This window comes from Salmo salar, chromosome 21, assembly GCF_965601325.2.
Source record: "Salmo salar chromosome 21, fSalSal1, whole genome shotgun sequence".
NCBI classification, from domain to species: Eukaryota; Metazoa; Chordata; class Actinopteri; order Salmoniformes; family Salmonidae; genus Salmo; species Salmo salar.
Window position 1 is genome coordinate 14591390 of NC_138311.1, and position 15768 is coordinate 14607157.

The 15768-nt window shown below is 45.5% G+C and overlaps 1 protein-coding gene across 5 annotated transcripts in view; it reads left to right on the forward strand.

Moving 5' to 3' along the window:
- The window catches only part of LOC106581828 (formin-like protein 2), a 98214-nt gene that overhangs the window by 76182 nt on the left and 6264 nt on the right, over positions 1 to 15768 (forward strand). For all 5 annotated transcript variants that reach the window (XR_014381994.1, XM_014164215.3, XM_045704437.2 and 2 more), the window contains 15 exons: positions 206 to 316; positions 2870 to 3019; positions 3310 to 3411; positions 3685 to 4009; positions 4425 to 4595; positions 9233 to 9357; positions 9519 to 9721; positions 9976 to 10210; positions 11973 to 12041; positions 12850 to 12930; positions 13153 to 13282; positions 13685 to 13848; positions 14074 to 14175; positions 14304 to 14402; positions 15051 to 15189. Coding sequence is in view for 4 of the 5 variants with exons in the window: in XM_014164215.3 (XP_014019690.1) it covers positions 206 to 316; positions 2870 to 3019; positions 3310 to 3411; positions 3685 to 4009; positions 4425 to 4595; positions 9233 to 9357; positions 9519 to 9721; positions 9976 to 10210; positions 11973 to 12041; positions 12850 to 12930; positions 13153 to 13282; positions 13685 to 13848; positions 14074 to 14175; positions 14304 to 14402; positions 15051 to 15189 (2206 nt within the window). In the remaining variant the exon portion in view is untranslated. The remainder of the gene's footprint in view (positions 1 to 205; positions 317 to 2869; positions 3020 to 3309; positions 3412 to 3684; positions 4010 to 4424; positions 4596 to 9232; positions 9358 to 9518; positions 9722 to 9975; positions 10211 to 11972; positions 12042 to 12849; positions 12931 to 13152; positions 13283 to 13684; positions 13849 to 14073; positions 14176 to 14303; positions 14403 to 15050; positions 15190 to 15768) is intronic.

Sequence of the window (15768 nt, forward strand, 5' to 3'; positions counted from 1 at the left end):
GCGGACTGAAGTGACTTCCTTTATCTGCCCATATAGCATGACGAATGCAGCCACATCATTTCCATACTCATGCTCATTTACACATTAAGACTTTTTCCCTTAATAGGAATAGAGTGTGATTTGGGATGCACCCTATATTCCATGGATGCTTCAGTATCAGTACAGTGAAATATCCCTTGATGGTTGTGCTTGTCGGTCCCTATAGGTGGCATGTATGCAGTTCATCAACATCGTGGTCCACTCGGTAGAGGACATGAACTTCCGGGTTCACCTGCAGTACAACTTCACCAAGCTCTGTCTGGACGACTACCTGGATGTAAGTAGATGGATACCAGCCAGAGTCGGGGTCAAATAAGGCTGTGGCGCTCATGCCATTTTCTCAGCCGGTTATTGTCACGCTAAAGCCTACCGGTCTCACGGTAATTGACCGTTAATTAACATGAACATGTTGAGCATCTCCAGGCCTCCACACGTACAAGCCTGCTGACGCGCTCCTTTGGAACTTCAACATGTAAAAAAAAAAAAAAAGTTTAAAAAAGTCGAATAAATCAATTAAATATACACCATCACAATAGATCCATTATTTATTTTAGTCAGCTCTAAAGAAACAATATGAAATGACGGAAATGTATTTCCGAAGAACAGAATATGAGTTACTGTATATTACCTGGCTATGCTCCATGCGCCATGCCATAGGCTGTAGGCTTGTTCATGTAGCTGACAAGATATGCTGATAAGTCCTGTGCCATTATTTTATATTATATGATATGATTTTATAGTAAGAACTTAGCTGAATAAAATAGAATGGATATTTTTCCCATTATGGCAAGAGTGTGCATATGAAGTGGCTATGTTGAGCATAAAAGTGATCATTTGAAACAGGTCCTATACGCTAGATTTAGAGTTATTTGGCAACTTCAGTTGTGAAAGAAACAAACCTTATACTGTCTTAGAAATCCAAACATATAGCTTGCACTCGGGCCCTCGCCTCAGTCTGCACAGGCTGTTCTCTCACCAAGTGATCATATTTTCACCCATCAGACTATTCTCAATGAAATCTGGTCTTTATTAATATGTAAAATGAGTTTGGATTTAGAATGGTCCATTATCGAATGGGCAGGAACAGGGACAGGGGGGAAACACACGTCATCTGTACGCACTCGAATAGTGACCGCGCTTTCCCGCCGGTCCGTTTTGTGGGCTGCTTCGGTTTTTATAGTGGAGCATGTGCTTAAATATGAGCAGCTGAGAAATAAATATACGAACACTTATTTCGCTCCACGCGTCAACCACTGTTTGAGGAGAATGCTCTCGCTGCCCAATCAGGTGATATTCCACCCAAACTCTGTACGCCATGGGCTCTCCAACCTCGTTCTTGCAGCTACCCAGTGCTTCATTTGGGACATTCTCGCAGACAAACAATATTTCACTAAACTGTTGACAGCCCCTCTGCACGCACGCGACAGGAATAAAGGAGAGCGAGAGGGGGAGATGGAAACGCACGGCGGTGAGATATCCTGTATAGTTAAAGGTAATGTGCCACCCAATTCATTATGAAAATATAAAGAAATCACTATTACTAAGCTATTCAAAATCAAATACAAATTCACTCATTGTAAGTCGCCCTGCACAATCAATGAACCAATAGCATCGTCTAGGGCTGTACGTTCTCTCCCAGACTCATGGATATACATTTTGGAGCGTAGCATAAGGTAACCAGTCCATCCAGTATGCATAATAATACAGTCCACACTCAAAGGCCATTACTTTCATTTGTTTAATTTTGGAGTATAGACCGGACCAATTATGTACCAAAGACATCTTAAATCAGTTTTGTTTTATGTTTTTCTGCCATGTGTAATATGCGGTAGGCTATGTATTGTATAACGGAATAATCCTAATTTTAATTCAGTTCTTTTTTTGGGGGCTTGGGCTCATAAACCTTCATATGCATAAGCTCTAATGTGTGCGTGTGGTTGTTTTGAATGAATCATCACCTTAGAAAGCACAGTCCATTTCATTGTGTTAGGCTTTGAAACAAGATCCACAATGACCATGTTTTAAACTCAGTTTCAACCTGCTGTGGAACTTCTTTCTTCAAATTGATCAATCACAGCGAGGGGAGTTTTTTGAAAGCACAATACTGTTTTGATGACAAGTGTTTGATGTGAATTGTGATTGCATTTGCATTGATGTCAGAGGGACAATAGAGCTCTGAGTACCAGGCCATTAGGACCTGATGGTACATAGCAAAATTGGGTACTATCCAACACATGTCCAGAGGGCATAAAAGGAGGTGGAATTTTACTGTGGTTATGGCTCATGACTGCCAGTGTGGTGGTAATATGGTCACAGCAAAGGCCCTAGAGTCAATTCCATTTCAAGTCAGTCAATTCAGGAAGTAAACAGAATTGCAAAGGTTTTTTTCTCACAGAAGCATTTTATTTTTTTGTCTAGGTAGGCCTCGAGGAGAATTGGAATTGGGATTTATTTTTACTTACTCAATTGACTGAATTGAAAAGGAATTGGCCCCACACCTGCTATATATCACTGGAAATATGTTGAGATGCTAGTAAAAAAAAATGCGCTTAGTTATTCAGCTCAAGACTCTGAAACAAGGTCAATACTCTGTTTGGAAAATAAATTAATTCTATGAACCCTCGCCTTGAAGAAGAAGCTAAAATCAATCCTTGTCTTTGAGATGCGACCCTGTGTTCAGCAAACTGGCCCAATCAGTCCATCCTCAGACCTGTCTGTCTGTTTGTTTGTCTGTATATCCATCGGTCTGCCTGCATGTCTGTCTATCTCTCTGGATAAAAGTGTCTGCTAAATGTAAATCTAATGTAAATGTCTGCGTGTCTGTGTGTAGAAGCTGAAGCACACAGAGAGTGACAAGCTGCAGGTGCAGATCCAGGCCTACCTGGACAACGTGTTTGACGTGGGCGCCCTGCTGGAGGACGCCGAGACCAAGAACGCCGCGCTGGAGCGCGTGGAGGAGCTAGAGGAGAACATGTCGCATGTGAGAAGAAACCACAACCACGCACAGACTTACTGTCTCTATCCAATAACACTCTGACCCACTCCCTACAGAAGACTCTCTGCCGCCCTACGTATTGACTTATTGATAACTCACTCGGCCGTCCCTTCTATCCGAATCCTCAATCACTCGTTCAGCGACTTGACACCCATCCGTTTACACACGCATTTATTCATTCGTACGTTCACTACACTCACTCTGTGTTATACGTGTCATGTGATCTGACGGAACCCCCCCCCCCCCACCCCCTTGTCGACCTTTGCTCCCCCCAGATGACGGAGAAGCTGCAGGACACGGAGAACGAGGCCATGTCCAAGATCGTGGAGCTGGAGAAACAGCTGATGACGCGCAACAAGGAGCTCGACGCTGTCCGGGTGAGACGTGAGACTTTACTCCCTCTACTCCCTCAATCAGTAGGGGAGAGGAGTTGGTAACGTTGACCGCATGGAGTTCCTAGAAGTAAAGTTCCCCTGACCAAGACGGACGGTTCTTTAGTCATGTTGCTAGGATGCCGGTGTCCAACTTATTTTTTTATGTTATTCTATGGTTGACGGACACAGGTCGATAATCCTCTGATCTGCGTGCAATGCAGTAACACCTCTGTCTGTTTCCTGTCTCCCCCCCCCCCCCCCCATCCCCCAACCCAGGAGGTGTACAAGGACGCCAACTCGCAGGTGCACACGCTGCGGCGGATGGTGAAAGAGAAGGACGAGGCCATCCAGAGGCAGTGCAACCTGGAGAAGAAGATCCACGAGCTGGAGAAGCAGGGCACCATGAAGATCCAGAAGAAGGGCGACGGGGACATCTCCATCCTAACCTCGTCGCCCGCCCCCGGGGGCCCACTGGTGGCCGGATTTGAGGGTGTACCAGGGGGCTATAACGGGGGTGCGGTCAGCCCGATGGGGTCGAATGGGATCCCGGGGATGCCCGCGCCGCCCCCTCCTCCTCCCCCACCGCCTGTGCCTGGGACTGGTAGGTGGAATTCCGAGTTCTGACCAATCCCGGCTTAGCTTACTGTTTAGTCACAGATGGTAGCGAAGCAGTCTGGACTTCTAGTTGCTAGTTTCACAACATGCCCTTTAATTTTTACTGTCCTATTTTCTTGAGTGGAATTTAAAGTACCGGTATGCCTTTAGCCTAAGCTGTTCCAGCTCTGGCATTTGAGTTGTAACAAAAACAGACACAGAGGCAGAGCTAGGGAAGCCAGCAGAGAGAGAAAGCGAGAGCAGAGCAGTCACACGAGAGGAGTTTGTACTCTGTTGATTGAGTCTCAATGGAAGACAGCACTCGGCATGCTGTCATCTCAATTCCACGCTTACTTTCTCTCTCTTGTTCCCTCTGCTCCTGTTTGTTCATCCTCTCCTCTATTTCGCTCCCTCTATTCCAGTGCCAAATGGGCCATTGGCTGGCCTCGCCGCTCCTCCCCCTCCCCCGCCGCCCCCTCCTCCCCCTGGCCCTATGGCGGTGTCTGCCCCCCCACCCCCGCCTCCACCCCCCATGGCCCCACCGCTGCCCGGCTGTGGATCCCCCACTGTCATCTTCAACTCAGGGTTAGCAGGTAAGGTCATCCCAACCAGACACCGCCTGCGTGTGAGACTGAGTGCGTCTCAAATGGCACCCTGTTCCCTTTGTGATGGATGTGGATGAATCACGCTGTACCAGACAATGAAAGATGGGTTTTCCCGATACGCTTTTGTTCTGTTACAGTTTTTTTGTTATTGCTTTGGTGCTATTTTCACAAGTATGTGGTGAATTTTCAAAACTGTTAATACAATACTCCAAACTGGTAACACTTATTCAAAACCTTTTTATTGTGCATTCATTTTGTTTGGCGACATCTTTCACCAAACAACCATTGATCCCAAAAATATGTTTACTGTGAAATAAAAAACGTACCCCCCCCCCCCCCCCCCAAAACAACAAAAAAAATTACCCATAAAAATATGTCGATAATTTCTATCCCATGTGTGGTCAAAGGTGAGATTATTTAAAAAATGTATTGATGCAAAAATATATTTTTCAGATGTAATTACAACATAGGTGTACTGTATTAAAATGAAACAAATTAAATTAATGAAAGAAAGAAAGTTTTGCAGCCACTAGTTTGCATCAAGCCTGTCTTGAGCATTTGGCCATAGGTTCTCATCAATATTGCAATAAATGTCCTCATTGTTCATGCACCTGGAGAAAAACCTTTTGGCATGGCAAATCATTGCATGCCTCATCCATGGCCTGGAGGGGATCATGTGCAATGTGAAACGTGTTTCTAGATGAAACACTGATTTAAGTTTGGTGAAAAAAATGACCTATGTTTTTGTGTGTTGTGCTTAGTCAATTTAAAATGTTTTAAAACTGCCATTTCGATTATCTGGTTTGAGTTTTGTACTAATGGTTTTGAACTTTCATACTTGTGAAAATCGCACCAAAGCAATTGAAGAAAACTGTAATGTATGTTAATGGTATTGGCTATCAGTGATCACAATTGCAGTCTTTTTTGGTATGTTTGTGAACCGTCATTATCAAGTGTAAATCATCTGCAGTATTTTATCAGCCCTTATCATGATAGAGTGCATTCTGAAAGTATTCAGACCCCTTGACTTTTTCCACATTTTGTTACGTTACAGCCTTATTCTAAATTTGATTAAATTATTTTTTCCCTCATCAATCTACACACAAAACCCATAATGAAAAAGCAAAAACGGGTTTATAGAAATGTTTGCAATTGTATTTATTTACATAGGTATTCAGACCCTTTGCTATGAGACTCGAAATTGAGCTCAGGTGTATCCTGTTTCCATTGGTCATCCTTCTGATGTTTCTACAATGTGATTGAAGTCCGCCTGTGGTAAATTCAATTGATATGACATGATTTGGAAAGGCACACACCTGTCTGTATAAGGTCCACCAGTTAACAGTGCATGTCAGAGCAAAAACCAATCCATGAGGTCGAAGGAATTGTCTGTAGAGCTCCGAGACAGGATTGTGTCAAGGCACAGATCTGGGGAAGGGTACCAAAAAATGTCAGCAGCATTGACGTAAAAGGCACATAACAGCCCGTTAGGAGTTTGCCAAAGGGCATCTAAAGGACTCAGACCATGAGAAACAACATTCTCTGGTCTAATGAAACCAAGATTGAATTCTTTGTCCTGAATATCAAGTGTAACGTCTGGAGGAAACCTGGCACCATCCCTACGGTGAAGCATGGTGGTGGCAGCATCATGCTGTAGGGATGTTTTTCAGTGGCAGGGACTGGGAGACTAGTCAGGATCAAGGGAAAGATGAACAGAGCACAGTACAGAGAGATCCTTGATGAAAACCTGCTCCAGAGCGCTCAGGACCTCAGACTGGGGCGAAGGTTCACCTTCCAACAGGACCATGATCCTAAGCACACAGCCAAGACAATGCAGGAGTGGCTTCTGGACAAGTCTATGAATGTCCTTGAGTGGCCCAACCAGAGCCCGGACTTGAACCTGATCGAACATCTCTGGAGAGACCTGAAAATAGCTGTGCAGCGACGTTCCCCATCCAACCTGACAGAGCTTGAGAGGATCTGCAGAGAAGAATGGGAGAAACTCCTCAAATACAGGTGTGCCAAGCTTGTAGCGTCATACCCAAGAAGCATCGAGGCTGTAATCGCTGCCAAACAAAGTACTGAGTAAAGGGTCTGAGTACTTATGAAAATGTGATATTTCAGTTTTTTGTTTTTCAAAATGTGCAAAAATGTCTAAAAACCTGTTTTTGCTTCGTCATTATGGGGTGTTGTGTGTAAATTGATGAGGGGGGGGGGACTATGTAATCCATTTTAGAATAAGGCTGTAACATAACAAAATGTGAAAAAAGTCAAGGGGTCTGACTACTTTCTGAATGCACTGTATGTCACTGAAAGCACACCATGTGCTCTCCAATGCTTCTGAATTCACAACTGTAGTCTACACTATGTTGCCTTATCAACTGATCTGTGTGTGTGTGTGTGTGTGTGTGTGTGTGTGTGTGTGTGTGTGTGTGTGTGTGTGTGTGTGTGTGTGTGTGTGTGTGTGTGTGTGTGTGTGTGTGTGTGTGTGTGTGTGTGACAGACTGATAGTAGTAGAACATGAGCCAAGCCTCCTGATATCCTTTGGGCCTTTTGAACCCTGCCGATATTTACAGTATCACGGTGTCTGATGCTGGTTACTCACCGCAATTTCAAGCTGCTTGACTTCCTGGATATCAGGGTGTGTGGATAGCATGGGTGACTCAGAGCGGATGTGACGGCTAGTCAGGCCTCTTCTGACTCACTGACTCGGCCTCCCCCTTAACCTATCATTCATTGTGTGTCACTGGGTCTGTACACACTGCAGACTTTGACCAGTTGAGACAACGATGCAGTGTGACACAAGATCATTCCAGAATTTCACCTTGAATATGACTCTTGATCTGAAGCCTTAATTCAGTATATGACAGCACTAGCGTTAGTACACTTTCAACTGTAAAGCTTGTTTCGACCACATTTTGGTTTTGTATGATCTATCATTGTCTATTATGATTGATTATCTTACTAATCTCGCTCTCTCTCCTTATTAATGTTTTCTCTGGTTGTTTTTCTCTCTACCTTGCTTTCTGCCAACCAGAGGGACCCATCAAACTGTTCTGTAGGTTTTTTTCTGTCATGTGGTTGTGTTTTCACTGTTCCTCCTCTCCTGAGTATTTGGAAATGGTATTTTTAGTCGTAAAAGCAAACGTGAAGACAAGACACACACACACACACACACACACAGGAGGAATGTCCGCATAGAGATGGCCATTTATGCCCTATGATTTTATTCAGTCTAGCCAAGCATGAAATTGGACTCTTTGTTTCATGCATTCTCTTTAAATTCTCTCACGACTGTTTGCAGACTCCCCAAAAATATTCTTCATTGTTCACAGCTGTACTGTAGAAGGCTTGAGCCCACCAAAGTATGAAACCACAGTCTATCCACAAAACAAGGACCACAGGACATGGAGTCCTAGTTGGGGTCATTTGTCATCATTCTGGGATCCTGAACTGCTGGGGTCCTTAGCCTGTTAAATATAATGGGACGAGACAACATACATTACAATCTGTCTTACTTAGTCTTGACTGATGAGAAAGCACTGAAAATGCCACATTTCCAACTCCTGCACGGTCTCCATACTGTACTCTACATTGTGTGTGATTTATTGTAATGTCAGAAAGTGTCTGTTGTTGCATGCTGAAACACATTGACGTGCCGCTGCAGGTAGGCTGGTATTGATAGCAAGATAGGAGAGTGTTGCGCAAGCCTGGAATGCCCTGGTTGTCACACTCTCCAATCCTGATCCTTATCGCTCTGCCCCACGGTACCTCTGTCTGTCTGTGTGCTAGAGAGGTTACCTGGGGAGAGGCAGTCAATCTGGGTTTATATACTCAGTATGGCCATAATCCTTGTCTATATAAACACAATATGCCGCTGTGCCAGGGATGACAACCCTAGCCGTATGCACATTCAATATCATAGCTAACTCAATTTGGTGTCCCCCAAGGCACTATTCTGGGCCCGCTACTGAACAGTATGTCTTGGTTAAATGAAGGTTAAATCAATAAACTAGTGGCTATGTCTAGCAGTAAAGAGCTAGCCAGAGCCCATCATGCCGTGCTGTAGAAGTGGCTGTAGAGCACATCTCCAGCTCTCTCAGGCAGGATTTCATTAAATGGGCTCTTAAGATGAGACCGACGGCCAGTCTCAGCCTATTTATCTATCTACGGAGGGAGGCATATCCATGTGTGTCACCACCACCAGTCACTGATAGGACTGTGTGTGTCCCAAATGCCACCCATATTCCCTATATAGTGCACCCTATTTCCTATATACTGCAGTGGAGGCTGCTGAGGGGAGGACGGCTCATAGTAATGGCTGGAATGGAGTCAATGGAATGGTATCAGCCACATGGAAGCCACCTGCTCTATACCACTCCATTGACTCCATTCCGGCCATTATTATGAGCCGTCCTCCCCTCACCAGGCTCCACCTGATATAGTGCACTTCTTTTGTGGCACTAAAAGTAGTGAACTACATAGTGAATAGGGCGCCATTTGGGATGCACAGAGCCTATGTCTATCCTCCGCCACACGACGTGTGCACTGTGTGTTTGCGAGAGCGATGACAGAGACGGGTAGCTGGGGTGTTTGCTGATTTATTCCTCTGTGTTCCGGTGCAGCCGTGAAGATTAAGAAGCCCATCAAGACCAAGTTCCGTTTGCCGGTGTTCAACTGGGTGGCGCTGAAGCCCAACCAAATCAACGGCACTGTGTTCAACGAGATCGACGACGAGAGGATACTGGAGGTAGGGAACCATCCGCTCACCCCCACGTGTATGCACTTCACACTTTGACCTTCTCTAAAAGCTATGTTGGTCTACTGTACTTCAAAACAATATGTAGGCTACTCACCACAGGGTTGCTTAGGATTCAAACCTTCTTACTTGAAGTGTGTTTTCAACCTCAGGACCTGAACGTGGATGAGTTTGAGGAGATGTTCAAGACGAAAGCCCAGGGCCCGGCCATCGACTTGGCCGTGAGCAAGACCAAGATCATCCAGAAGGGTCCCAACAAGGTGGCGCTGCTGGACGCCAACCGGGCCAAGAACATGGCCATCACCCTGAGGAAAGTGGGCAAGGCCCCCGAGGAGATCTGCAAGGCCATTCAGCTGTAAGACGTCATGGACTCCTCCTCCGCAACACGACCTAATGGTCTTCTTAATCTATGTAGCACTGCGAATGAGGGTTTTGTTTGTTTGTGTGTGTGTGTGTGTGTGTCTGCTTAGTGTGTGTGTCTGTATAGCAGAGCGTCTGTGTGCATGTCTATGTCTCGAGACCGTGTTTACCTGTGCCTCCGCATAGCACGCATTTCTGTGTCTAATAACCGACATTCCCTGCGTCCACCCCCCACCCCCCTCCCGTCAGGTTTGACCTGCGCACCCTGTCGGTGGACTACGTGGAGTGTCTGATGCGCTTCCTGCCCACGGAGAACGAGGTGAAGATCATGCGTCAGTACGAGAAGGAGCGGAAGCCCGTGGAGGCTCTGACGGACGAGGACCGCTTCATGATGCACTTCAGCAAGATCGAGCGGCTCATGCAGAAGATGACCATCATGGCCTTCATAGGCAACTTCTGCGAGAGCGTTCAGATGCTGACGCCGGTGAGGCTGCCTTAGGGCTTACCTGATATGATTGAGGTTATAGGTGACGGGAGAGGAGTATTCGGTCTTCGGCCCTGTATACACTCAAGTTGTGCAACTGATGTACAACGCTTTTGGGTTCTGTGATACAACGGGGTGTTTCTGCACACAAAGGAATTACACAAGTATTGTGTGAACATTTTTGTGCACACCAACTAGGGCTGGGCGATATGTCCAAAATATCATATCACATTTTTGACAGTATTTTATGTTTTAGAATAGTAAAAGTTCTAACTTTGCTTTATGAGTAGTGGTTGCAACACATACCAAAAATAATTTCCTGCATTTTCATTCATTTCTGCATTTCCAGCACTCATTTGAGGTAATTTCCACACTGCCAAGTAGGGCTGCACGATTTGGGCAAAAAAAGGCCATATTTTTAACCAAATGTTGCAGTTGTGATTTGACTTCCGATTTAGATCAAAACACTTGGGTGAAGTGTTGGAATCATGGAAATAGAATGATTATTCTAATTCTATATAAATGTATTTTGAATGCAGTGTTGTTTGACATGACAACGAATGAAAATGCCAGGGAGGAGTTATTGTGACAGGGTAGGAACCAAAGTGTTGGTCAGTGTTTCTTAGGGGACCCTATAATGTTTAGCTACGTTAAATGTTTCTTCATGTAGCCAACATATTCATGCTTCCTTCGCCTATTTCTCTTTGATTTAGAAGATAATGTTGCAAAAACAATATGCCTATACCATCACTGGTATCAGTCTGTATACTGTAGCTAGCTAGCTCAGTACATTTATTAGACAGCTAACTAGCGATTAACATTAGCGGTAACGCAATTTACCTAAACCTTGCTAAGAAAAGACAAACTTGCTGTTTGCAGATATAAGAAACACAAACTAATACTGTAATTCTAGAACGCTTGTGGATTTATATTACGAAGCAAAGTGGAAACAACATTATTTCATTGATCAAACTGAACGCAAGTGTCTCGTGGTCAAGCAACAACAAATGCGCACCTTGAGTGACAGGGCTAGATCTGTGTGGAAAGCGGCATGGAGAGAGGTGACACAATTGTATTTATTTAACCAGGTAAGTTAACCGAGAACACATTCTCATTTACAGCAACGACCTGGGGCCAGATTGGGAATTTACCCCTACTCTTTAAATAAGTGACATGGGATATTTAGTGACCACAGAAAGTCAGGTCACCCATTTAACTTCCCATCCAAAAGACAGCACCCTACAAAGGGCAACGTCCCCAATAACTGTCCTGGGGCATTGGAGAGATATATTTTAGACCAGAGGAAAGAGTGCCTCCTACTGGCCCACCAACACCACTTCCAGCAGCATCTGGTCTCCCATCCAGCGACCGACCCTGCTTAGTTTCAGAAGCAAGCCAGCAGTGGGATGCAGGATGGTATGATGCTGGCCCAAGTAGCAGTGTAAACTATAGAAATGTAGGTTACACACGGCATATCACAATTAACAAACCAAAAATTCAAATACCGTTATAGAAGGTAAAGTAAAAACCCAAACCGGTCTGTGCATTAACACCGGTATATAGTAAAATACAGTATACCGCCTAGCCCTAGGACCAACTCTCCATCGTATCATAAATATATCAGTCGTATCACAACCATTGTCAAATATGTTGTAGATCAGTTGTACAACCTGAGTGTGTACAGGGCCTTCTTTAGTTTGACTTATTCTCCTCTTGTCTGACTTTTGTTCTACTTCCTTCTTTCTTTTTTTTTTTTTTACAGCAACTTCATGCGATCATCGCGGCGTCTGTGTCAATAAAATCCTCACAGAAACTCAAGAAAATTCTAGAGGTAAGCGACCAATTACAGATTTCTTTGGGTCGAAAATATTCCGCGCTGATTTGTTGTTGTTTGAAAATCTGTTCCTGGGTGCCTTCTGTGTTCCAATCTGTTCCTGGGTGCCTTCTGTGTTCCAATCTGTTCCTGGGTGCCTTCTGTGTTCCAATCTGTTCCTGGGTGCCTTCTGTGTTCCAATCTGTTCCTGGGTGCCTTCTGTGTTCCAATCTGTTCCTGGGTGCCTTCTGTGTTCCAATCTGTTCCTGGGTGCCTTCTGTGTTCCAATCTGTTCCTGGGTGCCTTCTGTGTTCCAATCTGTTCCTGGGTGCCTTCTGTGTTCCAATCTGTTCCTGGGTGCCTTCTGTGTTCCTGGGTGCCTTCTGTGTTCCAATCTGTTCCTGGGTGCCTTCTGTGTTCCAATCTGTTCCTGGGTGCCTTCTGTGTTCCAATCTGTTCCTGGGTGCCTTCTGTGTTCCAATCTGTTCCTGGGTGCCTTCTGTGTTCCAATCTGTTCCTGGGTGCCTTCTGTGTTCCAATCTGTTCCTGGGTGCCTTCTGTGTTCCAATCTGTTCCTGGGTGCCTTCTGTGTTCCAATCTGTTCCTGGGTGCCTTCTGTGTTCCAATCTGTTCCTGGGTGCCTTCTGTGTTCCAATCTGTTCCTGGGTGCCTTCTGTGTTCCAATCTGTTCCTGGGTGCCTTCTGTGTTCCAATCTGTTCCTGGGTGCCTTCTGTGTTCCAATCTGTTCCTGGGTGCCTTCTGTGTTCCAATCTGTTCCTGGGTGCCTTCTGTGTTGATGTTCCAATGCTGTTGTTTCCCCCACAGATTATCTTGGCTCTCGGAAACTACATGAACAGCAGTAAAAGGGGAGCGGTATACGGTTTTAAACTACAAAGTTTAGATTTGGTAAGAGATTCTCTCTCCCATCTTAAATGTACTGCTAGTGCATAACGTGCTTCTGGATTGTCATTGCCAGCATCCTAGATTGCACCCGATTCCCTATTTAGTGCACTACTTTGAACCACAGCCCTATGGGCCCACGTCGAAAGTAGTGCATTACAAAAGGAATAGGGCGCCGTTTGGGATGTAATTATCTTCGCACGTCTTTTAATCATCTCGTTTCCCCAGCTACTAGACACCAAGTCGACAGACCGGAAAATGACACTGCTTCACTACATAGCCAACGTGGTGAAGGAGAAATACCAGCAAGTCAATCTGTTCTACAACGAACTGCATTATGTGGAGAAGGCTGCAGCAGGTACGATTCACAACATGGCCTAGTGATATTACAGTGAAAGGGCTGACGCTAAATCAGATCCTAGGCCGCAGCCTATTCCCTACATAGTGCGCTACTTTTGACCAGAGCCCTATGGGTCCTGGTCTAAAATAGTGCACTATATGTGGAATAGGGGTGCCATTTGGGACGTACACCTAACTCATTGGATTGTAGCCTATCTTTGGTCTGCAGGCACTTCTGTTGCACTGTGTCTTCAGTCATCTGCAGTTTTGTGCTACAATGGACTGTGATGTTGTTCTCTTGCTGAGGACTCTTCCATGCTGGGTGTTACTCTGAAGAGCTGTGCTGTAAACTCACAGAGGTATGGCCCTCCCTACTTTGAACAGTATCCAATTGTGTGTGTGTGTGTGCGTGCTATCTCAGTGTCGTTAGAGAACGTTCTGCTGGATGTGAAGGAGCTCCAGCGGGGAATGGACCTGACTAAGAGAGAGTACAGCATGCACGGTCACAACACTATGCTCAAAGACTTCATCACACACAACGAGGGCAAGCTGAAAAAGCTGCAGGACGACGCCAAGATCGCACAGGTAAATCTCACCTCACTGAATTGATTTTGTGCAAAACTAATACAGCAACTTTATTAAAGGTTTTAGTTCAGGACTAAGTTTAATCTGTGTCTGGGAAACTGGCCTTATATGTTTGACAGGACTAACTTACGATTGGCATATGTTTCATATGTAACATATGTTTCGATGCTAAAGAACGTCGCAGGGAAATCTCGAATGCAAAATGTGCTTCTTTTTTTCTCACAGGATGCCTTCGACGAGGCGGTCAAATTCTTCGGCGAGAATTCCAAAACGACTCCCCCGTCTGTGTTCTTCCCGGTGTTTGTGCGCTTCGTCAAGGCCTACAGGGTGAGACTAATGTCCCCCCCCACCTGCTCCTGACCAACCCTCATCCCTGTTCCCCCAGCTGTGGAAACGCCTCAGTCTAAGGCTCAGTCTAAGTGTGTGTCCGTGTGTGTCTGTGTGTGTTCTTTCAGCAAGCGGAGGAGGACAACGAGCAGAAGAAGAGAGCGGAGCAGATGATGATGGAGAAACTTCTGGAACAGGAGGCCATGATGGACCAGGAGGACAAGAAGGTAACCTCTCCTCCCTCATCTATATCTCTCTCGCCCTCCCTCCCTCCCTCCCTCCCTCCCTCCCTCCCTCCCTCCCTCCCTCCCTCCCTCCCTCCCTCCCTCCCTCCCTCCCTCCCTCCCTCCTCACCCACTTCCTATAAGATAAACTACCCCTCCTCCCTCTCACCCTTTCTCCCTCTTTCTTTCCATCTCCTTCCTCATCCTCTTCCTATAATTTAAGCGTATCTTTCTCCCCCCTCCTGCTCTCCCTCCTCCCCCTCCTGCGGGTGGGGCAGCTATATTAAGTACTGCAGACACCTAGTGTATCCCATCAAGTCAAGATAAGCCACTATATATAACCAGAAACATAAACAGTTAGTAAACCAACCAGGAAATATAGACGGTATATATAATATATGTATAACCTTTCCAATGGACACGTTAGACTGACAGCTACGGCTCTAGGTTTTATAGAGCGGTAAAGTGTCACACAGGGACATCCTTATGCAGTTTGAATAGTCGAAAAAGGCGCCTGTGATTTGACTGTGTGCCCACGTCCTTGTGTGTGTGTGTGTGTGTGTGTGTGTGTGTGTGTGTGTGTGTGTGTGTGTGTGTGTGTGTGTGTGTGTGTGTGTGTGTGTGTGTGTGTGTGTGTGGTCTCCCCACCAGTCTCCGTCCCATAAGAACGCCAGGGGCAGGAGTCAGCAGCAGGAGGTGATAGCTGAGCTGAGGAAGAAGCAGGTGAAGGATACGGGCAGCCGCCACGTCTACGAGGGCAAGGACGGAGCCATCGAGGACATCATCACCGGTAAACAGGACCAGGGGCCAATCACCATCAGTTTAACAATCACCCAACATGACTTATACACATGCAAACGTACACACACATGCGTGTACAGATACTGTACGCGTGTGTACGTACACACACACACACACACACACACACACACTGGGTGTTCTGCATGCAAGTCCTCTCCTGTGCTCTAATCCAGTCTCATTCAGTCATTAACACGAGTATGTTGCCTCTTAACTATTGAACTGTTTCAACTGTCAAAGATTCAATCCTAAGGCTTTATTTAACCTTAATCACATGTTAAAAACATGCATTGACAGTCCAGCTAACCTAACCTGAACACTTGGAGCTGTCTCAAATGTGTATATGATCATTATCTGCTCTCTGCGTTTTCAGAAATCCCGGTTGGAAGATTCCCGAATTTCCTACTTATCCCGTACTGATTCCAGGGAATCTTCCAACCAGGATTTCAATAAGCAGGGAAATTCGGGAAATCCTCCAACCGGGATTTCTGGAAGACCTGGAAGTTTTGTGAAAGTTCGCGGAATTTTGCAGCCCTTGTAGGCCTGTAGTAGACTGTAACCCTCTATAGAA